The sequence below is a fragment of the Schistocerca americana genome, chromosome 7 (genome assembly GCF_021461395.2).
Source record: "Schistocerca americana isolate TAMUIC-IGC-003095 chromosome 7, iqSchAmer2.1, whole genome shotgun sequence".
NCBI classification, from domain to species: Eukaryota; Metazoa; Arthropoda; class Insecta; order Orthoptera; family Acrididae; genus Schistocerca; species Schistocerca americana.
Window position 1 is genome coordinate 425,656,688 of NC_060125.1, and position 23,746 is coordinate 425,680,433.

Here is a 23,746-nt window from a genome sequence, read left to right on the forward strand (position 1 = left end):
ACTAAGGAACTGAAGTCCGGTAACTATACAGTATGTAATGTACCACTGGCTGAAGTAGACTGCGGATGACACAAGACTAGAGAGAATGAGAACCCTTTCGTCACAAAGGTCAACAAACATACTATTTCAGGTAACTGTTCTGTACGTACATGACGCTCTTCCGGGTAATATTGCATGTAGACGAAAACAAGGGCATAAAAATATTTGTTTACCAGTGTTGTGCTGTTCCTTTGGTTGTTGTGCTGCTCCTTATCCGGGGAATTAGATTTCAATTATTAGATTTATTGAAACCAAAGTGCGGTAGTGTATGTAGATGTAGTTCTATTCTTGAATAGTTCGCTAAGCTATATATCATTGTTTAAATTGTTCACATTTTACGCTCACAGTTCATAAATTGTGATGTAATGTCTTTTTGGTTAATTGTACAAGGATCAAAAAAAGTTTCTCATCACCTCACTTCCGAGAGTTCCAGAACCTGTACAGAAAATTGGAACAGAGACCTACACAAACATCATTTCCGCCCTTTTTATTGCTCATGAAAACCACACATTGAATGTTGTACCACCATACAGCGAGACCTTCAGATGTGGTGGTCCAGACTACTGTATACACCAGTACCTCTAATACCTCTTGTCCCCTTGCACCGATGCATGCCTGTATTCGTCGTGGCATACTATCCACAAGTTCATCAAGACACTGTTGGTCCAGATTGTCCCACTCCTCAATGGCGATTCGGCGTAAATCCCTCAGAGTGGTTGGTGTGTCACCTCGTCCATAAACAACATTTTCAATCTATCCAAGGTATGTTCGATAGGGTTTCTGTCTGGAAAACCTTCTGACCACTCTAGTAGAGCGATGTCGTTATCCCGAAGGAAGTCATTCACAAGATGTGCACGATGGGGGCGCGAATTGTCTTCCATGAAGTCGAATGTCTCGCCAATATGCTGCCGATATGGTTGCATTATCGGTAGGAGGATGGTGTTCACGTATCGTACAGCCGTTACGGCCAGCCGGTGTGGCCGAGCGGTTCTAGGCTCTTCAGTCTGGAACCGCGCGACCGCTACGGTCGCAAGTTCGAATCCTGCGTCGGGCATGGATGTGTGTGACGTCCTTAGGTTAGTTTGGTGTAAGTAGTTCTAAGTTCTAGGGGACTGACGACCTCAGAAGTTAAATCCCATAGTGCTCAGAGCCATTTGAACCATTTGAACAGCCGTTATGAAGCGTTCCATGATCACCAGCGGCGTATGTTTGCCCCACATAATGCCACCCCAAAACAGCAGGGAACCTCCACCTTGATGCACTCGCTGGACAGTGTGTCTAAGGCGTTCAGCCTGCCCGGGTTGCCTCCAAACACGTCTCCGACGATCGTCTGGTTGAAGGCATATGCGACACTCATTAGTGAAGAGAACGTGATACCAATCCTGAGCGGTCCATGTTGTTGGATCCATCTGTACCGTGCTGCATGGTGTCGTGTTTGCAAAGATGGACCTCGCCATGGACGTCGGGAGTGAAGTTGCACCTCATGTACCCTATTACCTACGTCCTGTGGCTGCACGAAAATCATTATTCAACATGGTGGTGTTGCTGTCAGGGTTCCTCCGAGCCGTGGTGGCGGTCATCCACTGCGGTGGTAGGCCTTGAGCGGCCTGAGCGAGGCATGTCATCGACAGTTCCTGTCTCTCTCTGTCTCCTCCATGTCCGAACAATATCGCTTTGGTTCACTCCAAGGTTCGAATCCTGCCTCGGGCATGGATGTGTGCGATGTCCTTAGGTTAGTTAGGGTTAAGTAGTTCTAAGTTCTAGGGGACTGATGACCTCAGAAGTTGAGTCCCATAGTGCTCAGGGCCAGTTGAACCATTTCACTCCGAGACGCCTGGACACTTCTCTAGTTGAGAGCCCTTCCTGGCACAAAGTAACAATGCGGACGCGATAGAACTGCGGTATTGACCGTCTAGGCATGGATGAACTACAGACAACACGAGCCGTGTACCTCTTTCCTGGTGGAATGGCTGGAACTGATCGGCTAATAGGCTCTGCTCATGCATGGTTGTTTACGTCTTTGAGCGGGTTTAGTGACATCTCTGAACAGTCAAAGAGACTGTGTCTGTGATACAATATCCACAGTCAACGTCTATCTTCATCAGTTCTCGGAACCAGGGTGATGCAAAACTTTTTTTCATGTGTGTATTATCAAGCAAATTACTATGCCACTGATCACGAAGACCACATTTACCTTCCTTGCGGCACCTCATTGTTCTTAACATCAATCAACAGCAGTTAATTCAGTTGTTTTCTGTTGCAGCAACGTATCTAGGTACTGTGCTCTCAATGGCGTCGTCAGGATCCATGGTGAAGAATCTGGGGTGGACTTCTGTCTTTTACATATACGGTGGCATCACAATATTCTCAGTACTTCCCTGGTTTTATTTTGTGTACGACGAGCCGGAATCTCACCCCAGAGTCTCAGAGAAAGAGAAGATCTACATCCTCGAAAATACGAAGCGTAATCGTGCAAAAAAGACTGAGAAGAATACTGAGTCACACCATAAGGTATGACAATAACGTTGTTTTTTTGATCCATTTAAGAATATATTTTTATAATTATTTCCACAATGAATGCATGTAAGATACCTGTTACGGTATTGCCCTTTGCAGCATCTTTGTAATTGATCATATCATAGTATTTTTCATTATTTACTGTTCCCGAAGATCTAAAGAAATTGCAAGACACTGACCGAACTACTAACGACAGTTCGATAAAAAGTGTCGGCTCCGCCTGGACCTATGTTTGACTGACTGCTCCCATGAACACAACTAGTTATTAAAACGGTGAGGCAAAGGAACGCTAAATATTTTAATGAAAATAAAAGATTAAAACGATGTCAAAATCTCTGCATTTATAAGACCTAATATGAAATGCGATACAATTTCCAAATACTTAAATCCAGAGTCCAGGGGAATTATAACATTTATTCCCCCTGTACCTTTTCACATGCGAACAACAAGGTACACTAATTTCATATGGCGAAGCATGAGGGAATAATGGCATCATACTATGTACAAAAATTGATACAGTTAACTAGTATAATACAAGGTTGGCAAGAACATTCTCACAGTGGGTGAACAAATTAATAATACCATACTGGATTTGAAAGGCAACCTCATACTTTATCATTAGTTGCATGTTGTGTGAGTGGGTACGCAAACGTGACAGATATACGAGGTACATTCAAGTTCTAAGGCCTCCGATTTTTTTTCTCCGGACTGGTAAGAGATAGAAACATGCGGATTGTTTTAAAATGAGGCCGCATTCATTGTCAATACGTCCCAGAGATGGCAGCACCGTACGGCAGATGGAATTTTACCGCCAGCGGCGAGAATGAGAACTGTTTTAAATACTTAAAATGGAGACGTTTTCCTTACTTGAACAGCGTGCAATCATTCGTTTTCTGAATTTGCGTGGTGTGAAACCAATTGAAATTCATCGACAGTTGACGGAGACATGTGGTGATGGAGTTATGGATGTGTTGAAAGTGCGTTCGTGGGTGCGACAGTTTAATGAAGGCAGAACATTGAGTGACAACAAACCGAAACAACCTTGGGCTCGCACAAGCAGTCTGACGACATGATCGAGAAAGTGGAGAGAATTGTTTTGGGGGATCGCCGAATGACTGTTGGACAGATCGCCTCCAGAGTTGGCATTTCTGTGGGTTCTGTGCACACAATCCTGCATGACGACCTGAAAATGTGTAAAGTGTCATCCAGGTGGGTGCCACGAATGCTGACGGACGACCACATGGCTGCCCGTGTGGCATGTTGCCAAGCAATGTTGACGCGCAGCGACAGCATGAATGGGACTTTCTTTTCGTCGGTTGTGACAATGGATGAGACGTGGATGCCATTTTTCAATCCAGAAACAAAGCGCCAGTCAGCTCAATGGAAGCACACAGATTCACCGCCACCAAAAAAATTTCGGGTAACGGCCAGTGCTAAAAAATGATGGTGTCCATGTTCTGGGACAGCGAGGGCGTAATCCTTACCCATTGCGTTCCAAAGGGCACTACGGTAACAGGTGCATCCTACGAAAATGTTTTGAAGAACAAATTCCTTCCTGCACTGCAACAAAAACGTCCAGGAAGGGCTGCGCGTGTGCTGTTTCTCCAAGACTACGCACCCGCACATCGAGCTAACGTTACGCAACAATTTCTCCGTGATAACAACTTTGAAGTGATTCCTCTTGCTCTCTACTCACCTGACCTGGCTCCTAGTGACTTTTGGCTTTTTCCAACAATGAAAGACACTCTCCGTGGCTGCACATTCACCAGCCGTGCTGCTATTGCCTCAGCGATTTTCCAGTGGTCAAACCAGACTCCTAAAGAAGCCTTCGCCACTGCCATGGACTCACGGCGTCAGCGTTGTGAAAAATGTGTACGTCTGCAGGGCGATTACGTCGAGAAGTAACGCCAGTTTCATCGATTTCGGGTGAGTAGTTAATTAGAAAAAAAATCGGAGGCCTTAGAACTTGAATTCACCTGGGATTATACATACTCTGAGACACCAAATTTTGTCCAGTAAATCATTGGTTAGCCAAGCGAACATTAACAGTACAGAATGACGAATACAGAATGAATACAACCAAACTATGGTCCAAACGCAGCTAACCTTCATCATGGTATCGAATCCCCGTGCCTCAGATACGTCTTACCAACTGAGTGCCAGAAATTACTGCTGCAACACGCCCACTACCACAACCGGATGAGCCCCAAACATCAATTGCGGGATGGCTAAATGTCTCTCGCTTTCATCGTCCTTCCCCTTTCGCAGTTCATTAGTGTGACATTTTTAATCCAGTAGTTGGTGCGAGAAGTGCGTAATGAAGGTCAAGACACAAAACAACTTTACTGCAAGGATGCCTACCACGTAATCACCCCGAGACTCCGCTTCTTCTCTGCTCCATGGTTTGGTATTATAATTTCTTGCTCTTTCTTCCCCCAGTCCGAAGGCTAGCTCCAAAGCTTCTGCCCAATGGAAAGTTTAAAGACGAAGTTACATCTCCCACCTAAGGAAATTTTCTGAATGAGCAAGTGCTCAAATCTTTTCCCAGGCTCGACGCCAGACTGGTGCGCTTTGCTCGCACAAAAATACGAAACAGAGCGCAGCCAAAGTGGTCTCTGCTCCTCACGCAGCATAAAAGATGCTATCTTGGCGAAAATATTTTCACCCAACACTGCAGTAAAGCACACGATAAAAAGCTTTCATGTTTTCTGTGCCCGGAAGACATCGTCTGACAATCTTCATACACCCTCGCCGAAGTGCAAGCGTTGTCCATCTCTACATTTGTCGACAGAGACTTGTATCCACAGGCACAGCTGCCTTTTACAAATGGGGTGCTCCACCTACAGCGTCACCACAGCGCCTGCTGATGCAGTGCTTGGACGCAGTATCGACTCCAGGCCAGCAAAGCACTGCTACGCTAGGAACATCCCCTTTGGGATGGCCACCAGGTAAACTGCAACCAACTTCTCCCTCCGACTTTTTGCAGCAGCTTACACAGAATCAAGAAACTAGCATTTAGTCCTTCTTGCTGAAAAACATGCACTATACACACATGAACCTAAAGTAAATCAGAAGGAAGAGACGGAGTAAAACTACAGACCGATCACCTAACCACAAATCTGTTTAACATCAGAATCACAGTCCAGTTTGTTTCCAAATTAGCATACCAACATTATGAAATGAATTAAAAATGATAGTAGGTAGCAGTGCTTCTTTTAAGGAGAACGTATGCACCACTTTTCATGGAAACTTACATCAAACGATAATATTTGTACCAGTAAGCATCTGTAATACCATACATTAAGCGATCAACAGATATTTAGATTTAGCGACTACAAGAGGAAGTTAGAGGGCCAATAATCAAGAAAGTGTCCAGAACCAACAACTTTCAATTATCAGATGCATTCATCCATCGATTAGCGTCAAATACAGTTCTTTCTCTCGTAGCATTTACCTTACAGAATGAAACAAATATCTCAATGAAATGTGACTCATCACTCATTATGCTATCACCAGCTAACTTTTACTTCAGATAAACTTTCGATTAAAACATGCAAATCACGTAAATGGGGCAGCACTGATAGATTTTAACTCGACAGACGTCGGAAGTGCTCTATGAAGAGATTGTACCGTATCTTCTCCCACTGGCACTCGAGACTCGTTGAATGAAATAACTTTGTGATTGATGTTTCAACAAGACAAATCGTAATGGGCAGCCTCCAACAAAACGTAGTTTTTTTTCGCACATCAGGCGAGAAGTATAACTGTACCATTACTGGTGCAGTCTGCATTGTTGCCAGATTTCTGATGACATCGTCGATGACGTTACCTCGTAAGATTACAGATTTCTCCACCCCACTCCTATCCCCGACGACATAGGTCAGATGTTCTAAGTAGAAAATGGCAAGAAAGTAAAAAAAAAAAAGAAGAAGAAACAAGATGGACAATTATCCTATTGGTGAAAAATCCAAAATGGTGGAAGTGAGGATACTGGTGCAGCTTGTATGGTTATCAGATTTTCTGGATTTTCCTCAACTCGATGGCATCAGGATCTAAAATAGTAGGCTTTATTGCAACACTATGAGGTCAAATGTGAATTATACTAGGTGTAAAATGGTGTGAAAATGAAAAACCTACTTGCCTTACATTTAAAACTCAGCTTCCATGTTCAGACATTTGCCACCCTAGTAGAATGGAAACAACTGCATCTTCATTTAAACAAATACGCAGCAAGAGATCTCCTGCAGTCTGCTTAGAAGCCTCCAGGCACCAAGTCCACTACGGTGGTATCTTCGCAAGTGCAAGTGCCACCCAGCCATGCCGCTCCATTGACGGAGTGCTAGCAGGTACTCTGCCTTGCAGGGGGGCTGCAGTGCCACGCCACCCACTGTAACTCTCCAATCAGCAGCAGTAAATTAAATACACTGTGCGGAAAATGCTTGGTGACCTCCTACATAACCATAGAACGCATCTGCCCTAAGGTAACAGTTGCTGGAAATTCAAAATCCAAGATAGTAGTTTCACTTTCTGCTGCAAGTAAGTTATTTGTGACAAAGTGAAAATGGAGTAGTTTTTAAAACGCAAGAATCACACTTATGCTCTAACCCATACTCAAAAAAGGAGGGAAATTCAAAATAGTTCTAAATTTACAGTTGCTCACCGGCCCATACATTCATCCTGTAGGGAAATTAAAAATTCAAACACACCTTCCTCTGGGAGGACTTAAGCTGTAGAATGTTCAAATGACATGTTTTAAAAATTCTCAACCAAAATTTAATGTGTGATATGAGTAGAAGCCGTTAAACCATCAGTAACTTGCTTTGCTCATAATCAAAACCCATTTCTCTCAAAAACTCGTCAATCTTATATGCACCAGGCGTGTATCAAGCGCATTTGTCAGCTAAACACGTTTATACTAATTTAAAAGCTGAATCCTGACTATCAAAATTGGTACGAATATAAGCAATGAAGTGAACAACGTATTACAACAGTGGTGGTCTGTAACCTTGTTGTGTGATGCATTTCGAGACGAAAAAACTGTCATCAATAGATGTACCACAGCGCATCTTAACAGTGGACCCAGCGTTTGAAGCCGAAGAGAGACACCAGTGGATAACAGGATATGACACGAGGTGATCTTATGAATCACGACAGTAAGTCTGCTATATATCTGCACGGGTACTCGCCCTATCTTATGCCCAGAGTCCATTGCTTGGCCAGCTCCTCAGCCATCTAAGTCAACAACCACTGTATCACACATGAATATGGAACTGTCCACTACCAGAGTGTGGAAGCTAATGGCGCTGTGACAAGAGTACCGTGCTGCAGCCCAAGCTACCCCGTCTGAACCAATGAACTACTAAGGCATGCACTTGAGCACGTGCCTGTAAATGTGACATATGCTTCCGCCAAGATGTCCATACATGCTACATCGCTTTATAGTTTAATTCAACTTGCTACATTGCAACGAAAAATATTCTTTTGATGTATGGCTGTAGTTTTCTTAGTTTAACACTTATTTTTACTATAGGTAGATATCTGCGTGATAGAAAATTTGTTAGTAGCCCTATCAGGGAAAAGATCCATTATAGACATAAGAGCAGTTGTCTTGTATTCGCGTTAGTATTTTGCAGCTGTGACTTATTAAACTGATAGTTCGGTTATTTTCACATCTGTCAACACCTGCTTTCTTTGGGATTGGAATTATTATATTCTTCTTGAAGTCTGAGGGTATTTCGCCTGTCTCATACATCTTGCTCACCAGATGGTAGAGTTTTGTCATGACTGGCTCTCCCAAGGCCATCAGTAGTTCTAATGGAATGTTGTCTACTCCCGGGGCCTTGTTTCGACTCAGGTCTTTCAGTGCTCTGTCAAACTCTTCACGCAGTATCTTATCTCCCATTTCGTCTTCATCTACATCCTCTTCCATTTCCATAATATTGTCCTCAAGTACTTCGCCCTTGTATAAACCCTCTATATACTCCTTCCACCTTTCTGCCTTCCCTTCTTTGCTTAGAACTGGGTTGTCATCTGAGCTCTTGATATTCATACAAGTGGTTCTCTTCTCTCCAAAGGTCTCTTTAATTTTCCTGTAGGCAGTATCTATCGTACCCCTAGTGAGACAAGCCTCTACATCCTTACATTTGTCCTCCAGCCATCCCTGCTTAGCCATTTTGCACATCCTGTCGATTTCATTTTTGAGACTGTATTCCTTTTTGCCTGCTTCATTTAGTGCATTTTTATATTTTGTCCTTTCATCAATTAAATTCAATATTTCTTCTGTTACCCAAGGATTTCTATTAGCCCTCGTCTTTTTACCTACTTGATCCTCTGCTGCCTTCACTACTTCATCCCTCAGAGCTACCCATTCTTCTTCTACTGTATTTCTTTCCCCCATTCCTGTCAATTGTTCCCTTATGCTCTCCCTGAAACTCTCTACAACCTCTCGTTCTTTCATTTTATCCAGGTCCCATATCCTTAAATTCCCACCTTTTTGCAGTTTCTTCAGTTTCAATCTGCAGATCATAACCAATAGATTGTGGTCAGAATCCACGTCTGCCCCTGGAAATGTCTTACAATTTAAAACCTGGTTCCTAAATCTCTGTCTTACCATTATATAATCTATCTGATACCTTTTAGTATCTCCAGGATCCTTCCAGCTATACAACCTTCTTTTATGATTCTTGAACCAAGTGTTAGCTATGATTAGGTTATGCTCTGTGCAAAATTCTACAAGGCGGCTTCCTCTTTCATTTCTTCCCCCCAATCCATATTCACCTACTATGTTTCCTTCTCTCCCTTTTCCTACTGACGAATTCCAGTCACCCATGACTATTAAATTTTCGTCTCCCTTCACTACCTGAATAATTTCTTTTATCTCGTCATACATTTCATCAATTTCTTCATCATCTGCAGAGCTAGTTGGCATATAAACTTGTGCTACTGTAGTAGGCATGGGCTTTGTATCTATCTTGGCCACAATAATGCGTTCACTATGCTGTTTGTAGTAGCTAACCCGCACTACTATTTTTTTATTCATTATTAAACCTACTCCTGCATTACCCCTATTTGATTTTGTATTTATAACCCTGTAATCATCTGACCAAAAGTCTTGTTCCTCCTGCCACCGAACTTCACTAATTCCCACTATATCTAACTTTAACCTATCCATTTCCCTTTTTAAATTTTCTAACCTACCTGCCCGATTAAGGGATCTGACATTCCACGCTCCGATCCGTAGAACGCCAGTTTTCTTTCTCCTGATAACGACGTCCTCTTGAGTAGTCCCCGCCCGGAGATCCGAATGGGGGACTATTTTACCTCCAGAATATTTTACCCAAGAGGACGCCATCATCATTTAATCATACAGTAAAGCTGCATGTCCTCGGGAAAAATTACGGCTGTAGTTTCCCCTTGATTTCAGCCGTTCGCAGTACCAGCATAGTAAGGCCGCTTTGGTTAATGTTACAAGGCCAGATCAGTCAAACATCCAGACTGTTGCCCCTGCAACTACTGAAAAGGCTGCTGCCCCTCTTCAGGAACCACATGTTTGTCTGGCCCCTCAACAGATACCCCGCCGTTGTGGTTGCACCTACGGTACGGCTATCTGTATCGCTGAGGCACGCAAGCCTCCCCACCAATGGCAAGGTCCATGGTTCATGGGGGGGCAGAAATGCTCAGTAAACTTAAATGGGTTTCCTTGGAAGAATAATGATTTAGTTCTCGTGAAATCATTTTGGATAAAGGAATTTGAACATCAGAATGGAGGTAGAAAACACTAAAAACAGTCTATTATTATCAGCACACATATCTCAGGACAATGTGATGAAAGCAAGCTCATTGGCGTAAATACACTCCTGGAAATTGAAATAAGAACACCGTCAATTCATTGTCCCAGGAAGGGGAAACTTTATTGACACATTCCTGGGGTCAGATACATCACATGATCACACTGACAGAACCACAGGCACATAGACACAGGCAACAGAGCATGCACAATGTCGGCACTAGTACAGTGTATATCCACCTTTCGCAGCAATGCAGGCTGCTATTCTCCCATGGAGACGATCGTAGAGATGCTGGATGTAGTCCTGTGGAACGGCTTGCCATGCCATTTCCACCTGGCGCCTCAGTTGGACCAGCATTCGTGCTGGACGTGCAGACCGCGTGAGACGACGCTTCATCCAGTCCCAAACATGCTCAATGGGGGACAGATCCGGAGATCTTGCTGGCCAGGGTAGTTGACTTACACCTTCTAGAGCACGTTGGGTGGCACGGGATACATGCGGACGTGCATTGTCCTGTTTGAACAGCGAGTTCCCATGCCGGTCTAGGAATGGTAGAACGATGGGTTCGATGACGGTTTGGATGTACCGTGCACTATTCAGTGTCCCCTCGACGATCACCAGTGGTGTACGGCCAGTGTAGGAGATCGCTCCCCACACCATGATGCCGGGTGTTGGCCCTGTGTGCCTCAGTCGTATGCAGTCCTGATTGTGGCGCTCACCTGCACGGCGCCAAACACGCATACGACCATCATTGGCACCAAGGCAGAAGCGACTCTCATCGCTGAAGACGACACGTCTCCATTCGTCCCTCCATTCACGCCTGTCGCGACACCACTGGAGGCGGGCTGCACGATGTTGGTGTGTGAGCGGAAGACGGCCTAACGGTGTGCGGGACCGTAGCCCAGCTTCATGGAGACGGTTGCGAATGGTCCTCGCCGATACCCCAGGAGCAACAGTGTCCCTAATTTGCTGGGAAGTGGCGGTGCGGTCCCCTACGGCGCTGCGTAGGATCCTACGGTCTTGGCGTGCATCCGTGCGTCGCTGCGGTCCGGTCCCAGGTCGACGGGCACGTGCACCTTCCGCCGACCACTGGCGACAACATCGATGTACTGTGGAGACCTCACGCCCCACGTGTTGAGCAATTCGGCGGTACGTCCACCCGGCCTCCCGCATGCCCACTATACGCCCTCGCTCAAAGTCCGTCAACTGCACATACGGTTCACGTCCACGCTGTCGCGGCATGCTACCAGTGTTAAAGACTGCGATGGAGCTCCGTATGCCACGGCAAACTGGCTGACACTGACGGCGGCGGTGCACAAATGCTGCGCAGCTAGCGCCATTCGACGGCCAACACCGCGGTTCCTGGTGTGTCCGCTGTGCCGTGCGTGTGATCATTGCTTGTACAGCCCTCTCGCAGTGTCCGGAGCAAGTATGGTGGGTCTGACACACCGGTGTCAATGTGTTCTTTTTTCCATTTCCAGGAGTGTAGTATGCAGGCAGTGGTGGTTGAGATCTGAACGTAACAGCATGCTGTAGGTATGATAATAATGTTACAAACATGAACACAGCACTTATACATCTTGATCTCTGAGACGTACTGCCAGGCAAGTGGCTAAAGAAAAGTGCTCAAAGGTTAACACAATCTCACAAGTTATGTCACAGACTCAAAATCGTGACAACTAGGAAGCTGAAAAAGCCACACAAAATTATATACACTGGGCAAAGTAGGAAGTGATATGAATATTACCTCTTCTCTGGAGCGTAATTTCTGATTAACTCTTAGACATAGACTTGGTCGTGCAGCTGGCAGTGCGGTTTCTACTGTTGTGTTGATGTTAAGAATACTTTGAACGAGAGTACAGAGATGAGGAGCATAGAGATACTGCATCTAACAGCATCATACATAGCTCATAGCTAACCCCTATTTCTAAATGTGATGTAGGGAGAATAACTAAATTTAATTAATGATGATTGTGGCTTATCTGTGCCACAAAGGTGACAGCTAGGCTTAATATGTTCCTAAAGTAAAGGCGGTAATGGAAGCAGTGGGACAGAACTGCACTAAGTAACTTGCAATACCTGAAACATTTTGTTATAATTTTGCTGTAGCATGAGGGACGATTTTTCTGTATTATGATGTAACATTTTTACAATTTTCCATTGACATGGTGCATTTCGTTACAGTTTCACTGTTTGTTACAGTTTTGATGTAACATGAGGTATTTTGTTTCAATTCCACTGTAACATAGGCAGTTTGTTACAGTTTTGCTATAATATAACAAGATATGGAGTAATTAGTTACGATTCTGGTATAGCAGAGGCGGCATATGGGTCACTTTCATTGCCTACAAGACAAGAGCTGCAGGGCAGATCTTGAGCCCATCAGAACAGGTTTCTACAAGTTCTAAGTCACTCTCATACACTTTCAAATCAGGACTATTAACAGATGGTTCATCATTTCTTTTGCAAGTGTTCAGTGCTGTTACCTGAAACCTCTTAGTTCATTTTTCCTGGGTCAGGGCATTTATGTTAAAATTTTGCTGTCACATGGTGATGTATTGGGTTCCCTTTGAATTCTCGGATATCTATTTCCTTTATGGGCAGCCGACTACATTCTGTTTTTTTGGGAGACCTCCCGTACAGTGTCTGTCTGGCGGACAGTATATTTCCGCCTGCATTCTCGCACTATGTGCCCTTCCTTACCACAACTGAAACACTTCACTGCGGCCCTTTTCTCTGGCCAGTTTACATTTACTATTCAGCGCTTATCTCTTACAGACGTTATCGCGCACTCTTCTGTAGCCGCTAAATCAATGGCTTCGGATAGTGTTATTCCTTTTCCTTAAGCCCGTACTACAGCCTTGATCCTGTCATCGTATAACCCCTGAATAAATATGGCTCGCCCTAACTTCCCTATCAAAACCTTGTTCCCCGCAACCTCTTCAGCTTCCATAACCCTCTTCATCGCTTATCTGAAATGAAATTGCATGGTGTCCACACGAGAGCCCCAATGAGCCACACTTTCCTCTTTCCCTTGCCTACTACTGGACATCGTACACACGTAATCAATAGGGGCTTTACTCTCATAGTTTTCTAATAAAATTTCCCTCACATCGGACCAAATTTCTATGTGGTCCCTAACTAATAATTTACTGAGGGGCAGAGCCAGTTATCTGCCCAATAATAAATCTTAGAAATACTTGCTTAGCATTAGGGTCTACTAGATTAAAGTGCTTATCACAGTTATCCACAAATTCTGATAATTTTTTCCCTATCTCCATCAAATTTATGAGGCACTCGTTTAGTAGCCTCGCTGTAACTCAGGTGCAGCCTGTTCTCATTTGAGTTTACTTCAGCGTCGTTTCCCATCTCTACTGTCCTTGTTTCTTGCGCTGTGTGAGGCGAGCGCTGCGCTCACGGTGGAGGCGCGGTGTTCTGCGGTGTGAGGCCTTTTGGCTGCTGTGGTGTGCCTTGCGATGCCCCTCTCGCTCCATGATGGCGAGGTGCGACGCCCCACGGCCTATTCCTGTACTCTATTTAGCCGATTCCTCCACCCAATGGTACTAAAACCAACGCCACACCTGGCACCAGAAAACTCTATCACTGTGGCGTCCCACTGACGAGTCCTGAGAGGCACTAGGAAGGACTCCACGAATGCGCTTCATGGAACCCACTTGCTTGGCTGAAAAGTAGGCTACTGAGTGGGTTAAAGTACGGAACTCGGCAGGAATCTCGGGGATCTGAGGAGAATATCACTACTAGTGTAAGCACCCCGTGGCACATTCCCTATCTACAAAGTGTCTTCATATGGTTATAATACTTCGTATTCTTCCCTGAGCTTAAGTCTTGTGGTGCAGAGGCGATCTTGTCGGCCTAAGTGTCAACTACATCGGATTCTTCTAAGTCCAACCCCTGCCATACAGTCTGGAACAAAATCTCAGTGAACTTATTATAAATAATTCGCAACCAGCGATAGGAATCGGAAGGCGCTTCAGCCGCTGAGTGCAGTTGGTTGGGACAGTACAGGCTTTCACAAAATTGGTTTGTTGGGTAAATCATCTATTTCATCTTTCATGGTAGCGTTATTGGTTATTCTAAGCAAAACCAGTGTTTTGAATGGATAACTTAATAATAAAACTCATCTACTGTCTTTTCAATAGCGTTTTTTACTACGCTAACGTGCATTTCCACGTCACAGCATCATCAGCACGTCAGTTTTTATGTAAGGACTTCATTGCGATGTCAATACTCCGGAAACATGTATCTTTGAACGTAACACTGCGTTCTTAATTATCTTTTGCGATATTGTGGTGGAACATAATAGCTACAGAAGAATATATGTAGATTTTTGTTAAAGCTTTTAGCACACCCACGAGTTTTGCTGATTTATACTGTACATGACATCACAAATAAGTAACGTCCACATACTGTTTACACAACCTATAAAGATGACATTATAATTTCAGTAACATAAGAAATGCATGAATATTTCAAGATTATAAAGATAATAAATAATATACATGATACACAACACAATCCTTAAACAAATCCTTTAGCCTCTCAAACATTAGCAGTATATCTCACAAAATATAAGTGAATTGTTTAAAAATCACGTGAATTTTATATATCACAAGCACGCTACGCAGGAATACAATACACACTATGTGATCAAAAGTATCCGGACACCTGGCTGAAAATGACTCACAAGTTCGTGGCGCACCATCGGTAATGTTGGAATTCAGTATGGTGTTGGCGCACCCTTAGCCTTGATGACAGCTTCCAACTCTCGCAGGCATAAGTTCACTCAGGTGCTGGAAGGTTTCTTGGTGAATGGCAGCCCATTCTTTATGGAGTGCTGCCCTGAGGAGAGGTACTGATGTCGGTCGTTGAGTCCTGGCACGAAGACGGCGTTCCAAAACATCCCAAAGGTGTTCTACAGGATTCAGGTCAGGACTCTGTGCAGGCCAATCCATTACAGGGATGTTATTGTCTTGTAACCATTGCACCACAGGCCGTGCGTTATGAACAGGTGCTCGATAGTGTTAAAAGATGCAATCGCCATCCCCGATCAGTGGAAACCAAGAAGATCCTTAAAACATCAATGTAGGCCTGTGCTATGGGGTGCAAGCCCCCTCGCCGGCCGCGGTGGCCGTGCGGTTCTAGGCGCTCCAGTCCGGAGCCGTGCTGTTGCTACGGTCGCAGGTTCGAATCCTGCCTCGGGCATGGGTGTATGTGATGTCCTTAGGTTAGTTAGGTTTAAGTAGTTCCAAGTTCTAAGGGACTGATGACCACAGCAGTTGAGTCCCATAGTGCTCAGAGCCATTTCAACCATTTTTTTGCAAGCCCCCTCCATGAAAAACATGACCACACTATAACACCACCGCCTCCGAATTTTACTGTTGGCACTACATATGCTGGCAGATGACGTTCACCGGGCATTCGCCATACCCACACCCTGCCATCGGATCGCCACATTGTAGACCGCAATTCGTCACTCTAAAATAACGTTTTTCTACTGTTCCGTTGTCCAATGTTTACGCTCCTTACACCAAGCGAGGCGTCGTTTGGCGTTTACCGGCGTGATTTGTGGCTTATGAGCAGCCACTCGGCCATGAAATCTAACTTTTCTCACCTCTCGCATAGCTGCCATAGTACTTGCAGTGAATGCTGATGCATTTTGGAATTCCTGTGTGATGGTCTGGATAGATCTCTGCCTGTTACACATTACGACCCTTTTCAACTGTCGGCAGTCTCAGTCAGTCAACAGACGAGGCCGGCCTGTACGCTTTTGTGTTGTACATGTCCCTTCACGTTTTCGGTTCACTAACACATCGGAAACAGTGGACCTAGGGATGTTTAGAAGTGTGGAAATCTCGCGTACAGACGTATGACGCAAGTAACACCCAATCACCTGACCACGTTCGAAGTCCGTGAGTTCTGCGGAGCTCCCAATTCTGCGCTCTCACGAAGTCTAATGACTACTGAGATCACCGATATTGAATACCTAGCAGCAGGTGGCAGCACAATGCATTCAATAGGAAAAACGTATATTTTTGGGGTGTCCGGATACTTTTGATCACATAGTGTGCCAAAACTTTTATTCAACATGCAATAACTGTTTATCAGCATGACAAATTAACAGTTTACTACTAATGAACTCATAGTTGGGAAGAGAAACAGAAATCAAGAAACTGTAATAGCATGTTAGCTAGTGTGCGTGTGTGTGGTGTGCGTGCGAATAACCACAGAACGTCTAAGAGGACTTTACATTACAAATTGGTCGTGAAATGTTCAAATGAGTTATTTTCAATTTTTGTTTCATGTTCGTCAGTACTTTAGCATTTTTTTTAATATCTATAATTGCCAAAACAATTATCAGAACCCTAATACAAATTTAAATGTACAGGACGACCTCATCGGAAACCCTTGGCCAATGATACTGACGAATGCACCAATGTGGGTACACGCATTTATCATGTTTGGAACAGGCTGGGTGTCCTTCACGTTGCTTTCAGAGCTACCGACATATGTGGGGAATATTCTCCACTATGACATTGATGATGTGAGTATATCTGCACTTAAATTATGCGGCCGCTACGGTACATGCAGAAATTATGTCAACACGCTATCCTGTTTCTGTTTCAGGCTGGTCTCATATCGGCGCTGCCGTATCTCTTTGGGTGGATCAGTTGCAGCGTATACAGTTTCCTAACGCAAAAATTTACCGAAAAAGGCATGCGTGTTATTACTACCATGAGAATTTGGGACGCCGTAGGTAAGCTGTACTTGAAACGTTATTAACATAAGTTTATGCGTAAATTACTAAATTTGCTGTTATCAGTAAAGTCGTTAACACCGACCGAATTGCTGACCAGTTGTAACGTTCTCCTCGGATCGTTACATTTAACTTATATTTCACCTGCCTGATCCATTGATGAATGAATACGAAATTTTCATGCTTCACAAAATTTATTTACATTAATTTACAATTTAAAAGGAGGGTATAAGATGAACATCAACAAAAGCAAAACGAGGATAATGGAATGTAGTCAAATTAAATCGGGTGATGCTGCGGGAACTAGATTAGAAAATGAGACACTTAAAGTAGTAAAGGAGTTTTGCTATTTGAGTAGCAAAATAAATAATGATGGTCGAAGTAGAGAGGATATAAAATGTAGACTGGCAATGGCAAGAAAAGGGTTTCTGAAGAAGAAAAATTTGTTAACATCGAGTATAGATTTAAATGTCAGGAAGTCGTTTCTGAAAGTATTTGTTTGGAAAACGTGGACGATAAATAGTTTAGACAAGAAGAGAATAGAAGCTTTCGAAATGTGGTGCTAAGAAGAAAGCTGAAGATTAGATGAGTAGATCACATAAGTAATGAGGAGGTATTGAATATAATTGGGGAGAAAAGGAGTTTGTGACACAACTTGACTAGAAGAAGGAATCGGTTGCTAGGACATGTTCTGAGGCATCAAGGGATCACCAATTTAGTATTTGAGGGCAGCGTGGAGGGTAAAAATCGTAGAGGCAGACCAAGAGATGAATACACTAAGCAGATTCAGAAGGATGTAGGTTGCAGTAGGTACTGGGAGATGAAGAAGCTTGCACAGGATAGAGTAGCATGGAGAGCTGCATGAAACCAGTCTCAGGACTGAAGACCACAACAACAACAACAATTTACAACTGAACTGCACACTCGTCACGTAAACAAAACACAGACAGACTTCACTGATCTCTTTGACTTCCAAAACTGACTTCTAAACTGACTGATTCACTCTCTTTGGGCAGTATCACTGCGTCGCTTTATATAGGATTTTAACAGTAAATTTCAAAATAACTCATTATTAATTTTGGACAATTTCGATGCTACAATTATAATTAACAGAACGTAAAGAAACTGATGTTACAGCCGAATAAAGTATAAAATACAATATCAAATAACTTAATCTTTTGTAGTAATATCTTTAGTTTTCCATAAGAAAATCAATCTGAACTTTAATTACAATAATGCCTCTTATATTATTTCAGTTACGTAGTTAATTACAGTTTGGATTTGGTTACTAACATTCAATGGTAGTACAGAACTCCTGCTTTATTCTATTACATACATAAAATTTCATACAGGGCCTAAAATTCTGGAAATAGGAAAGTTGTGTGATGTAAACAGTTGGAGAGTTAATTAGAAATGTAATTACAAAGAATATTAATTACAGAGGAGGACATAAAAATAGATAACAAATGAAAATATATTGCTTGGTAATAACTTTAAAGCTGTTTCTCAAGGCAACGAGGTTCTCTGTGTTTACTCATTACTTGTTTTTCGAAATAAATACATCAAATCAGAAACTGCTAATTGGAGTAATCTATAAACCTCCAAATATCGGTGCTATGTCCTCCTTTCAGTCTGCCCTGTCGTCCCTCGTGTCACAGTATGAACACATAATCGTTATGGGTGACACAAACATCGACTTACAGTTAAAATCTCCCTCTGCAGAAAAACTAAGGAGACTGTTCCACTCCAATGATATGAGTTTAACACCGCTGGACCCAACTCATCACACGCCACACAGCCATACACTCATAGATATAATAGCAACAAAGCGGCCAGATAAAATAATTCACGCCAATCAGACATCCGCTCCGGGACTCTCTGCTCATGCATACTACCAAAGAAAAATCTCACTTGGTAACCTACAGAAACTTAAAAAATGTTAACCATGACGCTCTTCAAAAGGATTGCTCAGACATCCCTTGGCATGATATAAGCAACGAACCGACTTTAGACGGAAAAATTCGAGAATTATGTCGCAAAATTATTGCACTGTATGACAAACATGCTCCTCAACGCACTGTCAAGGTAAAGAGAGCTCCCGCTCCGTGGCTCACCACTGCATTACGCCAGTTAACGAATAAACGTGATGCTGCACATAGGGCCTTCAGCGTAGCCCAACTCCCGAGGCGCACGAAGCACATAGGAAACTCCGAAACAGAACCAAGCAAAGCGTGAGGAATGCCAAAATCAGGCATGCCCGGTCTGTCGTATGCGGCATATCGAAACCTGCTGCACTGTGGAAAAAGCTGCGCAGTTTCGGTATATGGAAGCGAAGATCTGACGCTGATTATAAAGCGTTTGCAGAAGAATTAAACGATTTCTTCTCAACAGCTGTAAACTGTCACGCAGCGACAAATTACCAGCCCCAAAATACCCATCACTCGAGAGACAAGTTTTTCCTAAAACATGTCACTACAGGCACAGTACACAAGGCAATTATGAGAATCTCTTCAGAGGCAGTAGGAAATGATGGAGTGAGCATTGGCATGATTAAGAACGTTGTAGACACTATTATTCCAGTTATCACAGACATCTTCAACCTGTCTCTTGTCAGTAGTACATATCCTACTGAGTGGAAGCAAAGTCTAATTCAACCTATACCCAAGACTGACAACCCAAAGTCGCCAGGTGAACACAGGCCGATCAGCATACTACCTGCAATATCTAAAGCCCTAGAATACATCGTGCATTAACAGCTGACGGATTACCTCAAAACTCACAACACCCATGATAAATATCAGTCAGGCTTCCGAAAACACCATAGTACAGTAACTGCATTAATCAAAGTAACTGATGACATTAAACATGTTATGGACAGACGTGAATCTACCATCCTAACACTGCTTGACTTTAGCAAGGCTTTCGATACAGCTGACTTTGATATATTACTCATTAAAATGAAACAGCTGAATTTCTCAAACAGCGCAATACACTGGCTCGACAGCTACCTCAAAAACAGAAGCCTACAAGTCATTTGTGGGTCGGAGAAGTCACCATACAAGACCGTGCGCTCTGGAGTTCCCCAAGGCTCCAACCTTGGTCCATTACTCTTCTCACTGTACATTAATGATATTTCTTCAGTGATTCTCTCCTGCAGCTACCATCTATATGCCGACGACATCCAACTGCACATAAGTGGAAGCCCCAAGAACACTGCTGACGGAGTAGCGAGTATGAACGCAGATCTTTGCTCTGTTTCTCGATGGGCACAGAACCTAAGACTGAAACTAAACCCCAAGAAATCCCAGGTCATACATATATCTCATCCAAAGTAAATCAGCCGGTACTTTCGCGAAACAGTCCCTCAAATACTCCTCAATGGTACCCAACTACCACACCAAAAACCAGTAAAAGACCTTGGAATAATCTTGGATGAACACCTAAACTGGGAAGAACAAACAGTCACAGCTTGCCGGAAATCGCTCTCCTCCCTATATGCAATTCAAAAGTTGGGAAAAATATTTCCAACCCATGTTAAACAAAAATTAGTCCAAACACTAGTCTTGCCTAATCTTTACTACTGTGATGCAGTTCAAAACGGCACAAATAGTGAAAATTCGAGATGCCTCGAGCTAGTGATGAATGCTTGCGTTAGATACGTGTGCAATATACGCTTGTATGATCATATCAGTCCTTCATACTCCCAGCTAAGTTGGATACGCCCACATAAGGCACGCGATTTCCACACGATGTGCTTACGTCATCGATTTCTTAGCCACTGGTGCCCCAATACTTATCTTCTCACACTAAACACCTACCATCATTCCACAACCGCAATACCAGATCGGATACGCCTAGCATCTTGGCTGTACGTTTACATAACACAAAATCTTTCTCCGTGTCATTCTCCATCTCAGCCATACGACTATGGAACGCGCTCCCCTGTGATCTGCGTTTTATCCAGAACCACTCAGCATTCAAGAGGGAACTCAAAACTTACATATTAGGGACAGTATAGCCACCATTGTTGTGCCCCTCTCATCTCTTTCTTTCTTTCTCCTCTTCATCATAGCATTGAATTTTACCATTCTATTTCTCTTCCTCTAACCTAGCTACCTCTTCTATATCTCTTTCACCCCATTCTATCATCCTATGTCTCTGCTCGATGAGAATAACTCACAAGCTGCAAGAACATAACGAGAAAATTCCCAACTAGCAATAGGACTGACATTCATAAAAGAAAAATATGTTTACTTTCTTATACATAGTCATTACTATTACTATTATTATTATTATTCTTGATTGTGATAGTTATTTTTTTGATTGTTATAATTATCATTGTACTACTGTTATAATCTCTATTTTGTTCTTTAACATTAATACTGTATAACACATTGTATGTCCTTAATGTTCAGTACAATCTGAAATTCGTTTAATTTGAGTATGCCTGGTTAGGTGTAAGAGAGGGCCTGAAGGCCCTAATCTTGCCAGGTAAAAGAAATACATAAATAAATAAATAAATAAATTGCAATTATGGTAACTAGAGGTGTTAGTTATTTATGCCAACATTTCCACAGCCTCTTATTATCTGTTGGTGAATATTTATTTCTTCAATTTCTTGATTAGATATTTAATTTAGCATATGTACATAATTTTATTAATGACAACAATCTATTGACAATCACGACAACGCACGTCCTTCCAGAATATTCTACATGCTTTCACAATGAATATCAAGTGTTATAGGAAATTGGACATATATATTGGCCACATATAAAAACACGTATACAAGGCCTTAGGAAGCACTGAATTGTCCGATAACTATCCAGATGCATATAAAAAAGGTGGAATCGGACATTTCATATGAATCTTGGGGGAGGCTGTACCGTTATACCGTACATAATCAGGAATGATGGTAATGATAAAGGTTCCCGAAGCCGATTGTAGTGTGAACATGACCTCTTGCTCATCAGGAGCTCCGTGGATGCAAAATGAACTGATGCTGAGTACATGACCCCAGATCACACAAAATGATGGATTACACACATGAAGCTAATGGACTATTTGAAAAAATCAACTTCATACTCATCGGAAAATGTGATTTAATAAGTCCCTGAATAGAAAAGTCTGGAAATTTTCAGGCATACGAGCGGCTATATATTTTGCCTAAGGAAACGTGCCTGGAGACCACACACAGCAGGATAATGGCAAGTAGACAGCTGAGGACTCCACCCAAAGCTTACTAACAAGCAGAGTTCTCACCACTTCCACCAGTGGTTTTCGTTCTGCTGTAGGGGACACCAGTCTTCAGTCTTCTGTTCCGCTACTCACTGTCTGTACAGGCTGAGCAAGAAGAATAAGCCGTGAAAGGCTTGCGTGCTATCCTGTGTTCTGAGTGACCGGCAGCTCCTCCAAAGCGTGTGAAGATTCCTCCTGTTTTCACTCCATCGAAAGGACTTCCCCCAGTCAGGACAAGATGCATTTAACGGAAAAAATTACTACAACAATGAAATGTTAGGTTAGGCACAGAGAAGTGGGTATTCGAATTGAGCACTTGGTCATCCACACATTAGTTCTCACTGTGCCCAAATTTGGGATCCATTGGTTTATAACAGCACCAAACGACGTGAGGGTCTACCAAGACCATGAGCACCAAATGATCACTAAACTGCATATCACACAGCTGCGGAAGCCTGGGACTCTGACTCTATGTATACTGGAGCCTTGGATGGCGGCTTGCATCGGCTGTACTTGGGGTTCAACGTCATGTACGTAGTCCACCGTCACAACAGTAGTAGAGTGAAAGCCATTACAACTATTGTGCTCTCGTAACCATGAGATCTGGACAGCTGACGAAGAATGTAGCTTAATTTTCCAGGATTTTGGTTGAATATTACCACTGATTATGATCGAGTGCGAGCATGACAGCGATCAGCTGGATGTACGGGGGGGGGGGGGGGGGGGTGTGGGAATGGCATAAGCTGGCGATGTTGTGGAGTAAACATATGTGTTACACGGGAACTTGTGGTTAGGGCCATCACCAGATATGAATTCAGGCAATGAGCTCTGGTAGTGATTCCCTAAACTTTGATGGCTGAGTGAAATGTCACAGACATTCTACGAACTCGTGTGTTAGGTCTCATGAGCCAGCATCTTTGAGGAAGTAAGAAAAACGACCCACTAAATTAATTAAAAGCGGATTACTAGCATAAGGACGGATATGCTATCAGCCATGTCATTGCAATTAATCGATTTTGAGAAACTACATATAACTTAAATTTGGGAGGTCTCGCGGGATTTAAACCTTCTCTTGAAGAATTAGAGTCCAGACACACTTTTTCAACAAGAGTAGTTCGTACACAAATATCATACGTCTCTTTGGGCAGTTACAAAATTAATCCGACGCTATACCCGCTTCGTGATAGAGCGTAGTTGGAATCTGAGCATAACCATGAGCACAGCCGGCCCGTGTGGCCGAGCGGTTCTAGGCGCTTCGGTCCGGAACCGCGCTGCTGTTACAGTCGCAGGTTGGAGTCCTGCCTCGGACATGGGTGTGTGTGATGTCCTTAGGTTAGTTAGGTTTAAGTAGTTCTAACTCTAGGGGACTGATGACCTCAGATGTTAAGTC

General features: G+C 43.2%; 1 protein-coding gene across 1 annotated transcript in view; it reads left to right on the top strand.

Moving 5' to 3' along the window:
* The window catches only part of LOC124622616 (sialin-like), a 94,280-nt gene that overhangs the window by 54,793 nt on the left and 15,741 nt on the right, over positions 1–23,746 (top strand). Inside the window, exons 3-5 of the mRNA XM_047148381.1 lie at positions 2,303–2,550; positions 16,750–16,905; positions 16,989–17,118. Coding sequence (XP_047004337.1) covers positions 2,303–2,550; positions 16,750–16,905; positions 16,989–17,118 — 534 coding nt within the window. The remainder of the gene's footprint in view (positions 1–2,302; positions 2,551–16,749; positions 16,906–16,988; positions 17,119–23,746) is intronic.